This window comes from Salminus brasiliensis, chromosome 7 (assembly GCF_030463535.1).
Source record: "Salminus brasiliensis chromosome 7, fSalBra1.hap2, whole genome shotgun sequence".
Taxonomy (NCBI): Eukaryota; Metazoa; Chordata; class Actinopteri; order Characiformes; family Bryconidae; genus Salminus; species Salminus brasiliensis.
In genome coordinates this window covers 34,214,971-34,232,458 of record NC_132884.1, presented here as the reverse complement: position 1 = coordinate 34,232,458, position 17,488 = coordinate 34,214,971, and the positions used below count along the sequence as shown (strand labels likewise).

The following is a 17,488-nucleotide window of genomic DNA, read 5'->3' as shown; positions in this document are numbered from 1 at the left end:
TCAACTTATTCACATTAAACGTAACAGTGTTTGTAGATGCCACATTTTATGGTTAATGCATATTCTCTGTAGAAGATGCATGTGATCTGCATAACAAACCTAAGATTTGTTCTTAAGTTCGTTCTAATTAGAATGTCATTAGCATGTCATTTGATAAAGTGTGCACAAATATAAGCATATAACTATAAAAAAGAAAAAAAAAGAAAACAAAACTAGAGAAATCAGGGTTTCTCCTACCCGAACCTGATGGCAAGTCATCGTCACCTAAAAGTGTGGCATGGTGCACATGAATAGAGACAAGAAAGACAGAACTCAAACACATTCCTTTGGAGATACTGCACACTGAACAAAGACAGTTAAAGGACAGATGAAAACAGCCACACACAGCGTTGCTTTCATACAAGTAGTGTAATAAATGTGTTTTAATAAATGTGTGACTGAATAAAAAGGCATTAGAACAGGAAGACAAATAAGATCCAAGACAGAAGTACAACAAAAATGCACTAACAATAATATTTATTAATAATAATAATAATAATAATATGTATAAATAATGAGACTACCTCTCTCTCTCTCTCTCACACACACACACACACACACACACACACACACAGAATAAAAAAAAGGTTTCTACGAAATAAAACAGCCTAATGCAGAACAGTAACGACAGCAACACCACCACCAATGCCATCACATAGTAAACAGAGTTTCCAAAAGTTGTTGGAATTTAAAGCATAAAACCATAAACATTAAAACCATAAAAAATAACTTAATAAATAATAATAACACAACAACACAAAAAAGATAATAATAATAATAATAATAATAATAATAATAATAATAATAAATAATAATAAAATAATAAAATAAATAGAAATAAATAAGTGTTCAAATGACTCTGCTATTATAGACCATATGAACTGCTAATGTCAAAAAGCAAAGTTCCTCATTAGGTTCCTGTGAAGTTTTGGGTTTTTATGACTCCTTCAAAATGTTTTTGGGATTATTCCCCATCACAAATCATATCCCCACCCTTCCAAACTGTCAGCAAGTTATATGTAAATGTAACCAGATTTCCAACAGACTGTCATTTTCACTGATGAGTCACTGCCCACTTTCATATTTATGTTCATATAATCAATAGATCATTCAATAGATCTTGACTGAAAGCAAAGCCAATAAGACAGACTTACCTTCCTCCATGGGAGCACCTCCTGTGAGCATCTTGTAAATTCCTTCTTTTGTTTCACAGTTTTGGATCTGGAAACATAGAAATTAATTTTGAGAACGGTATAATCAGGCAATAGTGAACAGTCTCTGGACATACACTAGATTATTAGTTATATTTAATTTAATAAACTAAAGACTCTCAACTGCATCCAGTTCTTTTTTATGGTGGCGCAGAGTTGTTGGTGTGGTTTACGGTGCAATAGGACTTACCATGAATTATAACCAAAAGCCAAACCTCCCACTGTAGCCGAACTCTGGGAAGAGCCATCGTAGACAGTTTTGTTCATTTTTCATTTAACATTAAGCCGCCGTGTGTCCAAAACCACATCAACTGTGCCACTTTAAAGAAAAGCTGGCTGTGGTCTGAGTGGGTTGGGAGAGGCTTGTGTATCAAGGCATGAAATGTGAAACATCTGATGGCCATATTTCTTCCGTGGCCACGTGAACACTATGGTCTGCTACTTCTCATGCAGATAATACATTGAAAGCAATCTGTCTTCTGCAGGAATCTAATGTTGACATGCTAGATTTATTAGCCATTATCAAAGCACTGCATATTTTAAAGCGATGCAATTCTTTCAGTTCTTTCTAAGTGTTTCTGTCAGTGTCTGAAATGTGTGCCATTGCCATTGCCCTGTTGTTATAATCACTATGTAACGAGCCTCAGAAAATAGCTCCTTTTTTAGCTGTGGCCTCCAAAAAATGAACCAGTAAAGATATTTTAAGATTTTGATTTGATATGTGTTGCATGTGGAGTAATACAAGACTGATAATAAAGCTTTTAATGGCATTCTGAGGTTCACAGGATCCATTGCAATGTTTTGCAAGCTGTAGGGGGCAGCTACTTATCCTCTGCTTTTGATAGGTCACATACCTCATAAAACTATTAGAGATATGCTTGGAGAGGAATCACAAGTCACCTACTGAATTGATATTATTATAAAATAATAAATCTAAAATATACATGAACGGAAATGAGAGAATGAAAATCAGATGGATCTACACAATAAACTGTTACTGATGGTGGTGCACTTTTTTGTTTGTTTTTCATGTTAATATGTAACTTCATGGACATGGAAATAAAATATGTCACATTAGATTGATTCAACAGTAACTGGTGGTGTCTAAAAATCTAATGCTTATATTCTGAACTGGAAATAGTTATTTCTTACTAGGGCATTCCAAAGATGTTTACATAGAATTATAAAGACAAATACATGCAGATGTAAACAGAAATGATTATATTTTATTATTATATATTGACTCTGTTGGAAACTCTTTTAACACTAAAGGCACATCAATACTTTAATGCTAAATATTTTTATAGTTGAATGGGAGGAATTGTTCCCAGTGTAAGTTAAGTATTATGTGAAATCCTTGTGGAAATAAGGTGTTGTACCATTCATCCTCAGATTGACCTTACATTATTCCAGATGTTTCACGGTCACTTTGAGTATCATGCACTTTTAACAACAGGCCTTACACCACATTCCTAAATATACAGCAAGGAAATTCCTATAATCTTGAAAATATTGGACGTAGTGAGAAACAAAGTTACTTTGATTGATTCATCTGGCTGGTACAGGATGCTGCATGTAAGAGAAAAGTAAAATACTCACCTTAAAATCCTGTTGCCTTTGTCTACAATTCTGGACTCCAGAATTTAGTCCGACTGACCCTTGTACAGGAATAAAATATTGTCGGGCTGCATGGAAACCCTGTAGGCGGTGAGGTCGATCAGCTGCAACATTTAAGGTTTTTATTTGGGTGAGGCTTATGTTAGGGAGGAGGTCCTGCACATGGCTATATTCCATGATAACAGTTGCAAGCAAATATGAGCTGCTATGAATAATTGTACAGATAAAATTATCAAAGATAAGAACACTCATTAGATCTTCAGGATTACATCATTTCTTTTGAACAGATCCTTTTTGAAGTCCAGCAGAGACGAATAACCTTAATTATGCACAGTATGGTCACATGTTCCTTTTCTGATGGTAGTATTAAATTCCACTGGTCTTTGGTAAGCTGTGCCATTTGCAATGAAATGATGACCTTGAGTAATATGATCAATGGTGTTCAAAGTTTATTGGACAGTTAAAAGATAGCTGAAATGGTCATCAAAGAATTTTAATCACAATCTGACAGCACAGGATTTAAACCTAATCCTGTTATGTGTGAGGCCTTTCCCACCCACACAATAAGTATTGAGGTAAAACACAAGCAAAAATGATTTAAATTGCCCTGATATGTATTCTGACTCATTCTGATCCCAGACCTACATTGTAAAACCAAAACATGCTGATCTGCTTGTGGGTAAATCCCCCTGCAATAGGGTTACATTTCACATTGACAGTGGTTGCCCAGGCTTGACAAGCCCAGACAGCTTGCTTTTATAATGTCAATATGGGCAAGGTATGAACAGGGAGAGACCCTCTGAGTGTAAGTTAATTATAAACATAAATATTACCCTGTGACCTGAGACATTTCTTGATGGTTGACACCATAGACTTATTAATAAAAGGCACATGTTGACTCAAGCATTACAATACAGGCAATAAGAGCTTTGTGAGGCCAGTGGGGTGAACTAGTAAGCTAAGTGTTTATTTGACCACTGACCTACAGTACATAACCTCTTCCTGTAGCATTAACAACAAAACAACTTTTCAAACCTTGCTAAATAGTTAACAGCTCTTTCAGTAATCAGTATACAGATATTCTACACCAGAGGTCTTCAGATCTGGATATTGAATCCAGTTTCCAGTCCTGGATTTTGTTCTTACTGGAAATTAAGTGAACAGGTTATGTAATTGATTGGCCATGTAGTGTTATACCTACCAAAGATTGTAAAATGAAGGACTAGAAACTGTAGTCAAGGTCCAGATTTAGAAACTATAACTATAGAAAATTATTTTATTCAATTTTTTAAAAGAATACATTTATTCACATGCAAGTTTGTGTTTGATGTCTATCCATATACCAGAGTCATTATAGCAACTTGCAACACATAAAGACAAGGACTGTTCATCAAAAACATGCACAAACAAACAAGTGCAACAATTCCTGTGAAGAAGTACAATTATCACTGTAAAAGTGCAATCTTATTTTTTCTATATGTTATTTATTGATTCTATTCTGTGTAGATTTTTATGTCTGTCAGTGCTGTCTGATATGTCTATTTGTCTAGAGTAATCTTTTTTGTGTTATTTGCACATTGGAGCCTCTTATTTAGCCATGCATTCCTGCTGTGTGGTCTAAATGACAATAAAGTTTACTTTATTGTCATTATACTTAAGTCAAAATAAGGTAATTTGGGAGAGTAGATTCAGTATCTTAAATGTTATTACACCATTTTATGGTTTAATATTTAAATAATTATATACTTTTATTCAGTACTCATTATGAGGGCAAAAGTATGGATATAGTGAGGCAGTCACTCTAAGGTACATTAACACCCAGCAGAGGGCGGGTATCACTAGAGGTTTAGGATTAAACCTAAATACTAAGCCTTTTCTAGAGTTATCTAGTGGCATGCTACCCCAGGAACAATTAAACCCAAACAAGTATTATTCCTTACTGGATAGTGTTGCTGTGCTCTTTGTGTGGTAAGAGATGAAGAGATATTAAACCCAGACTAGGCTTAGCTTTTGCCCCGTATCCAGGACCTTTTTCCTGTTTTTCCTGTACTGTACTGTCACTAATTGTAAATTCTGACTCTTGCCACGACTGTATCAAATGACACTGATTTGATGTGCAGTGCAAATTTGTATCATGTGGTTAAAATTAATTTGCTCAATTTAATTTCAGAAAGTTTACCATTGTCATTGCTAGCCTAATGTCATTTTACATGTTTTTGAAAATTTTAGAAAATGACCTGTTTTTCTTAAAGGAAAACAATTTAAACAAAAAATGCATACCATTACTAAACACCAAAGGCATCCCTTGCCATATCCAGTAATAGGAAAGTACTGTCATAGAACTGTAGTGATCTGATCTTATTAGGTGGTAGACCATTCCGACCAACATAGCACTGAGATGTGTGTGTAGCACTTCCCTGTCCTTATAAGCACTTCTGGTACCACATGTCGTATTTGCAAAATGATGGATATATCAAGACATTTATTGAAAGTTAAGTTGATATTCTGGGCTATGCAGTAAAAATGTACACTTGACATCTAACAGTTGATCATTTCACTGAGATGCCCATAATGAGGTGAGTTGGGATGCTTGCTGACACTGGAGTCGTGTGTAGTAGGAACCACGCTGAGACCAGGGCTATTCATGAAATGCTGAAATATGAAACAATGTGGCTCCATTTTTTATGCTGGCAGTAGCTCACATGTCAAGGGCAGAGTACAGCATGTCTCACTGAGATAAAAAAGGAATTATTATTGCATTCACAGATTTTCAAACACTGACTTTTAATTTGCATACTGTAACATAAATCATTCTGAATTGTGTAGGAAGCATAAACTGCACACAGTGCTTCAGTTTATTTTCTCATGTTTATTGTTGCTGCAACCCAGAGTCAAGGGTTCATTTTTACAACTAATTAATATTGTCGCTGCCCAATTAAAAACATGTATTTCAAAAATGATGACTTACAGGAGAAAAATGTCCTTAACTTTGAGTGGAAGTCAATGTAAAATAAGAGCTTTTTCCAAGCAATGTAGAGCTTTTCTATTCATCCAGAATTGTTCACACAGGGTACAGAGCAGCTACAGGGTTCAAACCATGGAGAAAACTAAAAATTGACAAAAATGGAGATGCAATGAGTTTTTATTGGACAGCAGCGAGTTAGAAGTTTGCCTCTTTATTTAATGAAAATGAAATCATTTAAATGAAAGGGAAACATAGAACCAAATCTCCATCAACCGGACGCTCAGTCTGAAATAGAAAAGAAAGAACGCAATCAGCAAAAATGCAGAAAAGAATGTAAATTAATACAATATAATAAATCACATTAACAGCATGTCTGAGAAGTTGTTCTAACAAATAACTTCCTTGTGTTTGTAAAATGCACCTTGACTGATTTTTAAATCTTCAATAATAGCATGAACACACAACCAGTCACCTTACTGACAACTCATTTATGTTATTAAAATAAAACTGCCAAACCTTTAGCAAAGTTAGGAGATGACAAAGTTTGTACACTGGAAATACACTCTGACACTATTAAAACACAGTATAGTAAGTAACTAAGGGATCTGGATAGGGTTAACTATTACTTGTTAACTAATCATGCTTAGCTATATCATGGTAAAAGGAGTCATAATACCTTGTACTTCAAGTTTGGCAGAGCACTCCGCTTTGCCCAATGAGTTGACTGCCACCACTTTATACTCGCCACTGTCATCAGGCCCCACTCTGAAGATGTACATGGAGCAAACCCCGTGGACATTAGTAATAAAGTAATGATTATTAGAGTTGATACAGATGCCATTTAGGTACCATGAGACATTAGGTGCAGGGCATCCTCGAACAGCACAGGTCATGTAGCACTGGTAGCCCTTTGGTGGAGTGTGAACTTTCAAAGGAACCAGAACAGAGGGGGGTCTCTCAAAGGTGATCATAGTTGAAACACCTGTGGGTAATGAAACTGGCAAGGAAATTGGACATGGGTTTACATTGTCTTTATCAATATAATTATTACTCATATTGATAAGTTAACACTGTCCCCACTCAGTATCCCATGAGCACACACTACCTTTTTGGTTTCTGCTCACCTTTATTGCTGTTGACGCCCCATGTTGGTGATTCGGAGGGCTCAGATAGTCCCATGTCATTCTTGGCGTAGACTCTGAAATGGTACTCTTGTCCTGGGTGGACATTGGTGGTGTAGGTTGTGCAGAAAAGGTGATCAGCTATTGTGCGCCAAATGCGCATGTTGGAGTTGTGTTCTGCTACCATGTAGTGCAGCCGGTCATCCAACTCTTGATCTGGTGAAGGAATCCATGTGATGATAACCTTACCATGAACCCACTGCTCCAGTGACACTGGGCCTGGTCGCTTAGGCTCATCTGGTGAAATTATACAGTACAAAACTGTAATATCCTCGCTTGATATGTACAGATAATTAAAAGATTTTAATGGAACAGATGGAAGTTATTGAATTCCCATATTAGCTTATTATTACCTGATACTCTGACTTCAATGTTAAAGCTAGCTTGACCACTGGAGTTTTGGGCTTTGATGGTGTAGATACCAGAGTTTGAATGCTTTGAGTTGGGAATGACGAGCATGGACGTGCTCTCAGTGTTGATGATATTAATCCATGGAGACACTGGTGCACCATCCTTTAACCATGTGATTTCTGGTAGTGGAGATGCCTGTGTGTAAAATTAAAGCAAAATAAAATGTGGTGATGGTTTAAATGGTGAATGTAGGTATGGAATTTGAATGACATTTTATATAGAATCATGCAACAAGCTTCTGGAGACATACAGTGAGTGAAGTACTGTGTATTGGTGCTACTGTTACATGCTAATGGAAACATCATGACAGATCATGTAATATAAAAGTTGGGACTAGGAGACTGTTTTCGTTTGACATGTACCTCATAATTAACGATGATCCGGACAGAATTTCCTGCTCTCACAACCATGAAGTCCTCAGGATCTTTAAAATGAGGTTTCACTAAAAAGCACAAAACAGTTTTTAATGAATTTTTAAGCATAATTCCACAGTGTTTCAGCTCAAAGCTCCATCGTATAAAGTATATCACAGAAGTGATTAGAGGTTCCTTCTTAGTTTTTGATGTTAATGAGGAGTCAGTCAAAGTTTAAAGAGAATGAAATTGATACAAACATTAAAATGTATCCACAAACTATTGTTTAGTTTTGTAAGATATTCTTTTCTAAAATGAAAATGACAAAATGTGTTAATGATTTACTATAGAATTGTTTTATGCACAAAAACAAAGCGTTATATTTACTTAAAACTGTAATGTCAAGTGGTTGCATGCAACAGTGAATTCACAAAGATTATTTTAGTCATTTCTACATGTTACTGTCATGCCTGGCCCTGTTGTCATGTCTGTCTTTTTTTTGAGTTGCCATGTGCTCCCAAGCGGTGTTGCCATGTGCTCTGTTTGTGTCTTGTCTGCCCTAGCCACACCTGTCTATTAGTGCTTCCACCTGTGTCTCTTCTTTAGCCATGCCCCCTTGTTAGTCCCAGGTGTTCCTCGTGGTTCCCTTGTTAGCGTCTGTATAAGTACCTCTTTGTTTCAGTCGTCCCTTGTCTGGTCTTGTGCATGTATGTGTGCAAATGTGCCTGGTCCTGCATTTGTGTTCATGCCAGTTCACGGTTGATTTGTTGATTTGGCCTGTTCATGTGAGTCTTGTGTTCTTTATTTTGTTAGTGTGCTAAACTTTGTGCTTGTTTGGTTTCTGTTTGTTGTGTTTTGTTTTCTTGGATTAAAACATTGTCCTGCAAGTACGTCCGCCTCTGTCTTGTGACAAACCGTGACAGTTACGGTATTATCTGACTGGAAAAGATGTACATTTTCCCAATTGCAATAGATTTAGCATAATTGTAATGAGTTGATTCAGTTCATGGGTCAAAAGGATTTGAAGTTAAGATAATTTCAGTTAAAACCAAATAAGGGGCTACTGTGCTGCAACAAGGGTACATGGCAAAACATGGCTTGGTGGTAAAGCAGTGAGTATATAAAGATACAGACAATGGGAATTAGGTTGGAAAACAGAAAGTGTGAATAGGGTGAGTAAAACAAGTAAAACAATGGTTTCACTTTCTGACAGCTGAAAGTACTTATGAACTGCAGAAAGGGGGCAAGTGTAATCTTGGAAAAAGGGTGGGACCCTTCCCAAACTGAGCTTTATTTTACAAATGTATTTGTGCATTATGAAATACATGACCATACATATAATGACCATACATACATATATATGCAAAACACAATGTAGCAGTACTGTTGATCGCAACCTACTGTTAGGATTTTTAGCGCAGACCATCGTCGAGGGGCCACTGGGTTCTCCAGCTCCAGAGACGTTAATGGCAGATACTCTAAACTCATACTCTGATCCTTCCGATACCTCCTTCACAGCATATTTCAGAGCTGAGATAGAGCAGAGAACATTTCAGTACAAATATTTCCTTTCATGCAAGTACGTAAGTAGGCATCTTGAAATTCTTAAGCATAAATCTGATTGCTGAGTGAGATGACTGCTTTACTATTGGTTATTTTTGTGGTGGTGCAGTGTGTGCACTGCACAAATTAGTAATGACAAATGCAAGACAGAAAAAGAGCCAGCTAGTAAGATGTTTTTAGAATGAAAAATATCTTTTAATGATCTGCTCCTTTGTTTCATGTGAAACATTGAAAAACAGCTGACAATTCTATATTTTAGTAAAATACCTTTAATGGGCTCATTAACAGGATTCAAAGCTATCCATTGGTTCGTCTCTTTCTTGCGTTTCTCCAGCTGATAACCCAGAATTTTTGTTCCTCCATCTTTCTCGGGAGCGGCCCACTCCAGATTAATACAGTTCCTGAATGCACTAACCACCTTAGGAGGAGCTGGTGGTCCAGGGAACACTGCAGCACATTGACAGTTATAAGCGGTGTAGACATAGATGTGGACAAGCCATGGTTTTGTAAGAGTGTTATAATATTTTGTAGAAAAAGGAGAGATGTTTTTTTTTTCTCGTACACAAACTACCAGCCATGATGCTTCCAATTTCCAGTGGCTCACTGATGCCCTCTGAGTTCTCAGCATAAATGCGGTAGACGTACCTCTGACCCTGAGATATATTTTTATCTCTGAAGGTTGTGTGATCGGCCGAAACATCACTCAGCTTCTTCCATATGCTCTGCCCTACCTGCTGGCGCTCAATTATGTAATTTGTCACTTTTGAGCCACCTTCATCCTTTGGTGGATTCCATTTAAATTCAATGACGGAGAACATGCTGTCAATCAGCTCTACCGGTTCTTTTGGGGGACTGGGCTTACCTGTTGAGGGACACAGATATGTACTGCTTAGAATACGGTTGGTTGGTTAATTGAAAATTTTGATGTTAACTTTCAAAGTGGATTTCAAGAAAAGTGTAGCTTACTGAGCACAGTAAGTCTGGATAAGGCAGTAACTGTCCCAAACACGTTTGTAAGTTGGATCTTAATTTCTCCAGAATCAGATTGCAAGCAGTCTTTTATCACAAGACGGCTGTGATTCGGTTCCTTTACCACTTTGACCCCTCCACCATCTGTAAGCTCAGAAGCACCCTTAAACCACCTGATATCCAAAGAGGGCTGGGGGGGAAATGACATCTTAAAGGATGCTGTTTGGCCTATTTTTACAACCACAGGATTGGAGAATTTGTGCAAGCTATCATCATCAAATTGTGGAGTCTCTGAAATATAGAAATGTGCCACAGTTATTCAAAAGCATTAACTCTACTCGTTATTTTCAGTGATTCCTGATCCATGCTTTGTTCAAAAAGGAAAATGCAGTAGATGTATTACCTCCAACTGCCAACATGGCATCAGTCTTGCAGTCATTAACCTCAAATTGGTACTGCCCAGCATCTGAATCTTTGCAGCTTTGAATATTCAGTTTATGAGTATCCCCGTCTCTTGATATAGTCATTCCGTGTTTTGAAGAGAGCTAGTTAAAAAAAGGTACATGAGGAACAATTATTTATGAGAAGAGAACAAAGGACAGAGCAAGCAAATGAAACTGGGGTAAATGATTTACCTAAAAGCAGAATAATAGTTCTGAAAACGCACCTTTTCCCCATCTTTAGACCAGATGCCATCATATTTATCAGAGTTCAGCTTACACATGAGTTCTGCAGGCTGGCCTCGAATTGCGTATATGTCTGACATCTTAAGAAAAAACAGCTGATCATCTAGAGGACAATCATCACACATCATAGTGATTATGCATTGTTTTTATAGAGGCGTACACATGACATCACTGTCAGTAGAGGTTAGAGGTGTGTGCAGCAGATGGAGCAATTGTTAAATATTAATTTTGCTCAGATCGCTTTGTTAATTCACTCAGAAGTTACCCTAAATCCTAGAATTTAAAAAAAAAAAAAAAAACATACTTTGAAATCTAATTTGAAGAGAACCATCTCTATCGCATCCATCACTTCCTAATCCATCTGCTGATAATCCATTTTTTCCGGACTCATCTCTTCCTAATCCACCTTGTCCAGATCCGTTTCGTCCAGATTGATTTCGCCCACATCCATCTCTTCCATTTTCATCTTGTCCAGATCCATCTCTTGCCAATCCTTCTCCTCCAGATCCATCTTTTCTTGCCTCATGCTTCCCACCTTTATCTTCTTTAAATCCATCTCCTCCAGTCCAATCTCCAAAGCCAGACCCGCAACTACCATCCATGCCAGCTACTTTGGCTGCAGTGCTACTCTCAGCGTGGCTTTTCCTGCCTTTCTCAACCCTGGTCTGTTCTTCATCCAGTGCTCTGGGCAGACTATTGGTATCATCTACACCACTCTGGCCTCTCCAAAGGGCATTTTGATCATCTACATGTAGAATGTATATGGTTTGGGATATGCAGTGTATATTTATATTTATAGCATGTCCAACTGATGAAGAAAAGGAAGTTAGAGAACCTACCCTCCACAGAGAGGGAAGCTTTGCTCAACTTGACACCAGCAATAGCTGCGTAGATACCCTTGTCCTCTGGTTTACAGTTCTTCACCACTAATCTGTGAGTAAGCATGTCCTCTGACGTGATGATGTCATATTTATCCCCATGCTCAACAGAGACGTCATTGGCACACCAGGTGATTTTTGGCACAGGACTAGATAAGACACACTCAAACGAAGCATCCTGGCCTTCAACAACCTTAGCATTTTCCAGCATGCCATCAAATTCCACATCAGGAACTGAGGAATAAAATTTTACATCAGATACATATTAATAATGACATGAGTGATTCAGTACAACAATTAAAGATGTGATCATCCATATACAACGGATCTGGCATAGTAAAGGAAACATGCAGCAACAAAGTAATAGAAATTTCTTAATTAGGAACACAGCCAACCACTGCTTTTTGAGTGCATATTTTTCTTGGTTAATAGTTGTGGCACATAGAAACTTGTGCATTTCTGAAGATGGTTTCAAGGTTTTCACAAATCAGTTACATAGTACTTTAGAAACAGTAGCTCTGCATTTCAGGCATCAACCTTTTAGTGCACTGTTAAGTAACTTATATTGCATTGGAAACTCATATATCACAGTGCTAAAGTGTTGTTTAATTTGGTCATTCTGCCTAACAGGACTCTAAATTTGCTAAATTAAAATAGTTTAATTCAATTCTATTGTTTTGTTATGTATGTATTTCAAATATCCACATGTTTTGGTATTGCTGTAGATAATATACATTAAATGGAGTATAGCTCACAAGTGTATTAGTGAGCAGATATGGTGACTAGGCTTCACACAAACTAATCTAGGGCCTGGAAGGACACTTTGATTCAGTGCACATACACTTAACGCTAATTCAATTCACCAGTTCAAACATCTTTAATAAATATACTTATTTTATGCAATATATTTAAAGGATTGCTTAAACATATTATTCATAACTGACAGAAATGGTTTAATCCCAGCTTTGTAGATAACATGCTCATTATTTAGCTGTGCATTGCTCAGTAGTTTGTATACGTGTTCATGGAGTTACTTACTTTTCAGGTCAGTTGAGAAAATGTTTGTATCCTCAACATCAACCTGATATAGCCCAGAATCATGTAGGCTAGTGTTATTGATGCAGAATGTGTATTTATCACCAACTTTGTTCATATTGTATTTAGAAGAGTCATCGGCACCTTTGCTGTATTCAAGCTCTTCACCATCCTGTAAAGAGAAAAGTAAAAATAAGAACCTTTTGTGTAAAAAAAACAATTCACTGTTTGTGCTTCTTATGTTAAGTAAATACACAAGATGATCTCACCTTATATAAGTAAATGTTGCTATTTGGATCTTTGAGCTTCATATTAAATTCAAATTCAGCTTTTCCACTGGTTTTTACCTCGATCTGTTTTGTATTTTCAACTTTTTCAGCAACCTGTAAAAAAAACAACAAAAGAAAGTAAGTAGCAGACAACTAAATTTAACCAACTTTTTAAATCAATTTGAATCATGAATCATTTTATGAGTAAAATTTTAAGATTTAGTCAAAAACAAATACTATTTTTTTACAGATACTCTGTTCTCCTGTGGTTATCCTAAAGAAATCAGAGCTCAAATACGTCAAATGCGCCAAAAGTTTTAAAATATGATCAGATAATCCAATAATCATATAAAATGATTAGATTTTTCTTGCAGGCCTATTACAGAAAATGTAACTGCTTTGAAGATAAATCATCTGGGCATATGATGAGCCAGCTAATCAAATTCAGAGGACATGGTTTTGTTTTTATTTTATTTTTGTTTCTTGATTAGCCTTAGCCTTACACTCTACAGTGCCATCTTTGTATGGAAAAAAAATTATATACCTTTGCCTGTTCTTCTTCTCTCTCTTTCTTCATCTGGTTAAGTTTTTTCAGCATCCAGCGATAATCAGTGATTCCAAACTCATGACAAATACGCTCATAGTCTTTCTTCTGGGCACTCAGCAGCATCTCCCAGAACTTGGGGTCAATGTCTCCTTCCTTTTTTGGTTTCTCTTTTCTTTTCTTTACAATTCTGCTTAGAAAAAACTGATTTTCTTAGATTTAAAGCATTTCAAAATGCACAAGCAGTATCATTTTTAAATCCGCAGTCAGAAAAATGTAATGATTTTAACAATCTTTATGCTTCTGGCATCATTAGTTTAAAAAAAAATACTTTAAGACTTTGCAGCTTGATTTATATGACAAATAAACAATACGACCAATAAATATTTTACATTTTTTCCTAAACCAACAAAAACATGTGAAGAAGTTTAGTATTGCATGGACTATTAGTATTTAGTGGTTCAACAGATGATTTGCATCCGAGGTGGAAAAGGACAAGAATAAGACTTTGGAGGGAACCAAGGTTCTGAATAAAAAAGTAATACATTACGTTGTTTTCTTGAGCATTTTTCTGAAATCCTCAGGATCATTTTGTGAGTTATCTAAACAACAAATGACTTATGAAGGCATAACAAAACCATATAAAATATTTCTCATTTTAAATGTTTGTGGTTCATAAACCCAACACTTTGTTACTAATGTACATACCTTTCTTTTTCTTGAATCCAGCTGTTGAAAAAAATAATTTATTGTAAGTTATTTATATTAGTTACAGTTATAAGGGTATAACTGAATATGAAATAGAAAATGTTTCTAATTGTTATGTTAAGAGTTTCTAAGATTAAGAGTTTCTAAGATTAAGTGCTCTCTACTATTAAGTGCTTGGCTAGGGCTCAAATCATGCTCCCACACATGTGTAGGTCTTTAAAGACTGCACAAATTTCCAATCCACAATTAATGAAGCAGATTGATTTAAAAAAGAGTGTACTTAATACCTAATTAAAATTACACTATTATGATTCAGTATTTCTGATAGTGTCTTATTGTCTCTTTGGCAATATCAGCATTTATCAAACATTAAATTTTCAGATCTTTTTTTCTTCTATTTTTTACCAGTTAATTTGCCAAGATTCCTCACCTTCAATAACCATCAGTGAGGCAGTGCAAGTGGCTTTTCCAAACGAGTTAGTGGCAAAGCACTTATATGTGTCTGCTTGTTCTGCAGATACATTTGTTATCTGTTAAAAAGAAAGTGTCTTATCATTATAAAAAATCAGTATTTAAGCATATACTTGCAGTTTACATGATATCAACAACATTCATCTTTTTTTAACCTCTAAAATATATTCCCTGGACTTTTCATCATATCTTGTCTTATATTTCTCTGGAGCTGAGATGTCTCCTTTGTTGCGTATCCATCTGACTGTGGGTGCAGGCTCTCCTGTCACTACAGCTCTGAAAATGGCATTTCTACCTGTGAGTTAAAAGAACACAGAGATGTTCAAGCACTGGTATTTGTCAAAATTGCCAGACTATATCACTTGGAGAAACAGACATGTGGAATACGGCTGTACAATGTATCGTTTCAGCATTTCTTTTCACAGTGTGTGCACGGGCAATATTCACATTACAGGATGTGCAATGTCAGATTATATCACACGTCATGCTACAACCTTTTCTGCTGCTTATACAAAATGAAATGTCACACTTTTCATTTTCATGACATATCTACAAGAGGCAAGTTAGATCTGCCAAAACTATTTATTTTATCTAGGATAAATGGAGTGCATTATTAATATTATGACATTATGGATCATTCCAGATAAATCTGGTGAAAATTCCTGTATTTTTTACCATTGTAATATATATTGCATATTTTAGTTTTTTAATATTGTGCAGCCCAAATGTGGAATCAGTGTAGTTAAAGAAATGTTGATCAAACATTCCACAGAGAAACTGTCCCAAAGACAAATAAAATTGCAATGCCAATTTTATCTGAGCCTTGTGAACATAACATTAGAAAAGGCATAATGTTGTTCTCTATCAGCAATCTGCATCCTTTCTTCTAAGGCAGTAAATATACAGCATAATAGCTTTCAGATATATACATTGGTCACACTCATGTTTTTAACTTATATTTAACTTAACATTAAAATGGATGAAAAACAATTTGCATATGTAAACAGAAGACTTCACACTTACCCGCTTACTCGTCCAATAGAAGAAAAGAAAAAGAAACAAAGAAAAAAAACCTACCCTTTTGAACAGTTACAGCACTGGGTTTTCTGGTGAAATCGGGGGTAGTTTTTCCATGTGGGAGTTCCTTTACATACTGCGTAATCATAACTCCAGGCACTCTTGATCTTTTCTTGATTTCCACTGGTAACGTTAGGATAGGAGTGGTGAAAAGGTGTTCATTATATGTTGGTTTGCAGTACACACCATGGAAGTATCAGATCATTTGTTTGGTATATGGATGAGACTTAGGCCTAGTAAGAATTATGTTTCAGGTAATATCCACACAGGATTCCACATGATTCAAAGCTCTGAATATCCAAAAGCCCACATCATGTATGCATATAAACATTTTGCACCCTATTTTAGTGATCTTAGGTGGGCCATCAACCATGCACCATGCAGCTTGATGTAGGGCATGTCAGTATGTCTTTGCTATTGTAACGACAGGAAAAGTATGCCTTGCGCAGCTCAAAACACGTAAAAGGCATGTACTAGACTCGCCATTCCCTTTAAGAGCCAGGTGCAGCCTAACATTGGTGGATTGCTATTTCAGTGGCGCAAAGCGGCGTTGGGCATATGCCTGTGTTGACAATTCACTGCCAAGATAGCAATGAACATCTGACTGTTGACGTCTGCCTAAATTGTTTTCAGTGGCGCACCTGTGTTTTCCATTGCCAGGATAGGACTACACCAGAAATTTACCTGAACACACCTCATTTCGAGACCACGGCAAACAGCATAGATGTATTCGCAAGCACCGTTGCTATTTAAATGACGCAGGTGGAAGGCTTGAAAATAGACTTTTGGCGGGGTGTAAGATAGCAATGAACATCGCTAGGGTGTAAGTTAGGGCAGTATGTGTGTCCTTTGTAGCTTTACCTGTGAGGGGCTTTTTTCTTTTTTTAAGCCCCATTGTACACATTGCAACAAGAAAACCATTTTTTAAATGACTTTTCTATGAGTGCTATTCACAATAAACAATATAATGTAAACATTTAGTTAATAATAATAACTGAATATTTAATTAACTAATCTTTAGTGTGTTCAAGAAGAGAAGTGCATCAGTTTGACTAATAGGAAGCCAATTTGACATTTAAATAAGCAAGTGAAATAAACTGTACACAATTAGACAAACATGGTAAATGCTAAATATTAGTTTACTGTATACTGTACTACTTTACATCAACTCTTACCACAAGCTACATAGAGTGTTATTTTTCATATCAGCTCACATTTTTAGTTTGTCAGTTTGAATGAAAACATGTGACTTACCTCCCCCAGCAGGAGCATCTGACACAGACACTGACATGTCTAAAATTATATGTTCTTTTGGTGTCCTAAATAAATTTAGAAAAGTAACATTTAGTATACCAACATGCACATGTATAATCCTGGGGACAACATTTAAAAGGAATAATGTTTAACATGTTCCATTTAAGGTCATTTAGAATTGGTATAATTTGTCATGAAATATTCACGCAGTGGAAACACAAGCCAGCTGGCATTTCTAATTATGTAAACAAAAAAAA

The 17,488-nt window shown here is 36.2% G+C and overlaps 1 protein-coding gene across 1 annotated transcript; it reads right to left on the bottom strand.

The window, feature by feature from the left end:
• Nucleotides 1-6,112: 6,112 nt before the first annotated feature.
• LOC140559746 (immunoglobulin-like and fibronectin type III domain-containing protein 1) lies at nucleotides 6,113-17,268 on the bottom strand. Its single transcript, XM_072683351.1, has 22 exons — nucleotides 17,232-17,268; nucleotides 15,978-16,100; nucleotides 15,056-15,195; nucleotides 14,860-14,959; nucleotides 14,430-14,450; nucleotides 14,272-14,323; nucleotides 13,722-13,911; nucleotides 13,178-13,291; nucleotides 12,912-13,080; nucleotides 11,835-12,107; nucleotides 11,591-11,740; nucleotides 10,977-11,098; nucleotides 10,713-10,854; nucleotides 10,307-10,600; nucleotides 9,903-10,202; nucleotides 9,608-9,787; nucleotides 9,179-9,307; nucleotides 7,787-7,866; nucleotides 7,367-7,559; nucleotides 6,957-7,250; nucleotides 6,509-6,829; nucleotides 6,113-6,117 (listed from the first exon to the last, which is right to left on the bottom strand). The coding sequence occupies exons 1-22, from the start codon at nucleotides 17,266-17,268 to the stop codon at nucleotides 6,113-6,115; spliced, it is 3,429 nt and encodes a 1,142-aa protein (XP_072539452.1).
• Nucleotides 17,269-17,488: the final 220 nt, after the last annotated feature.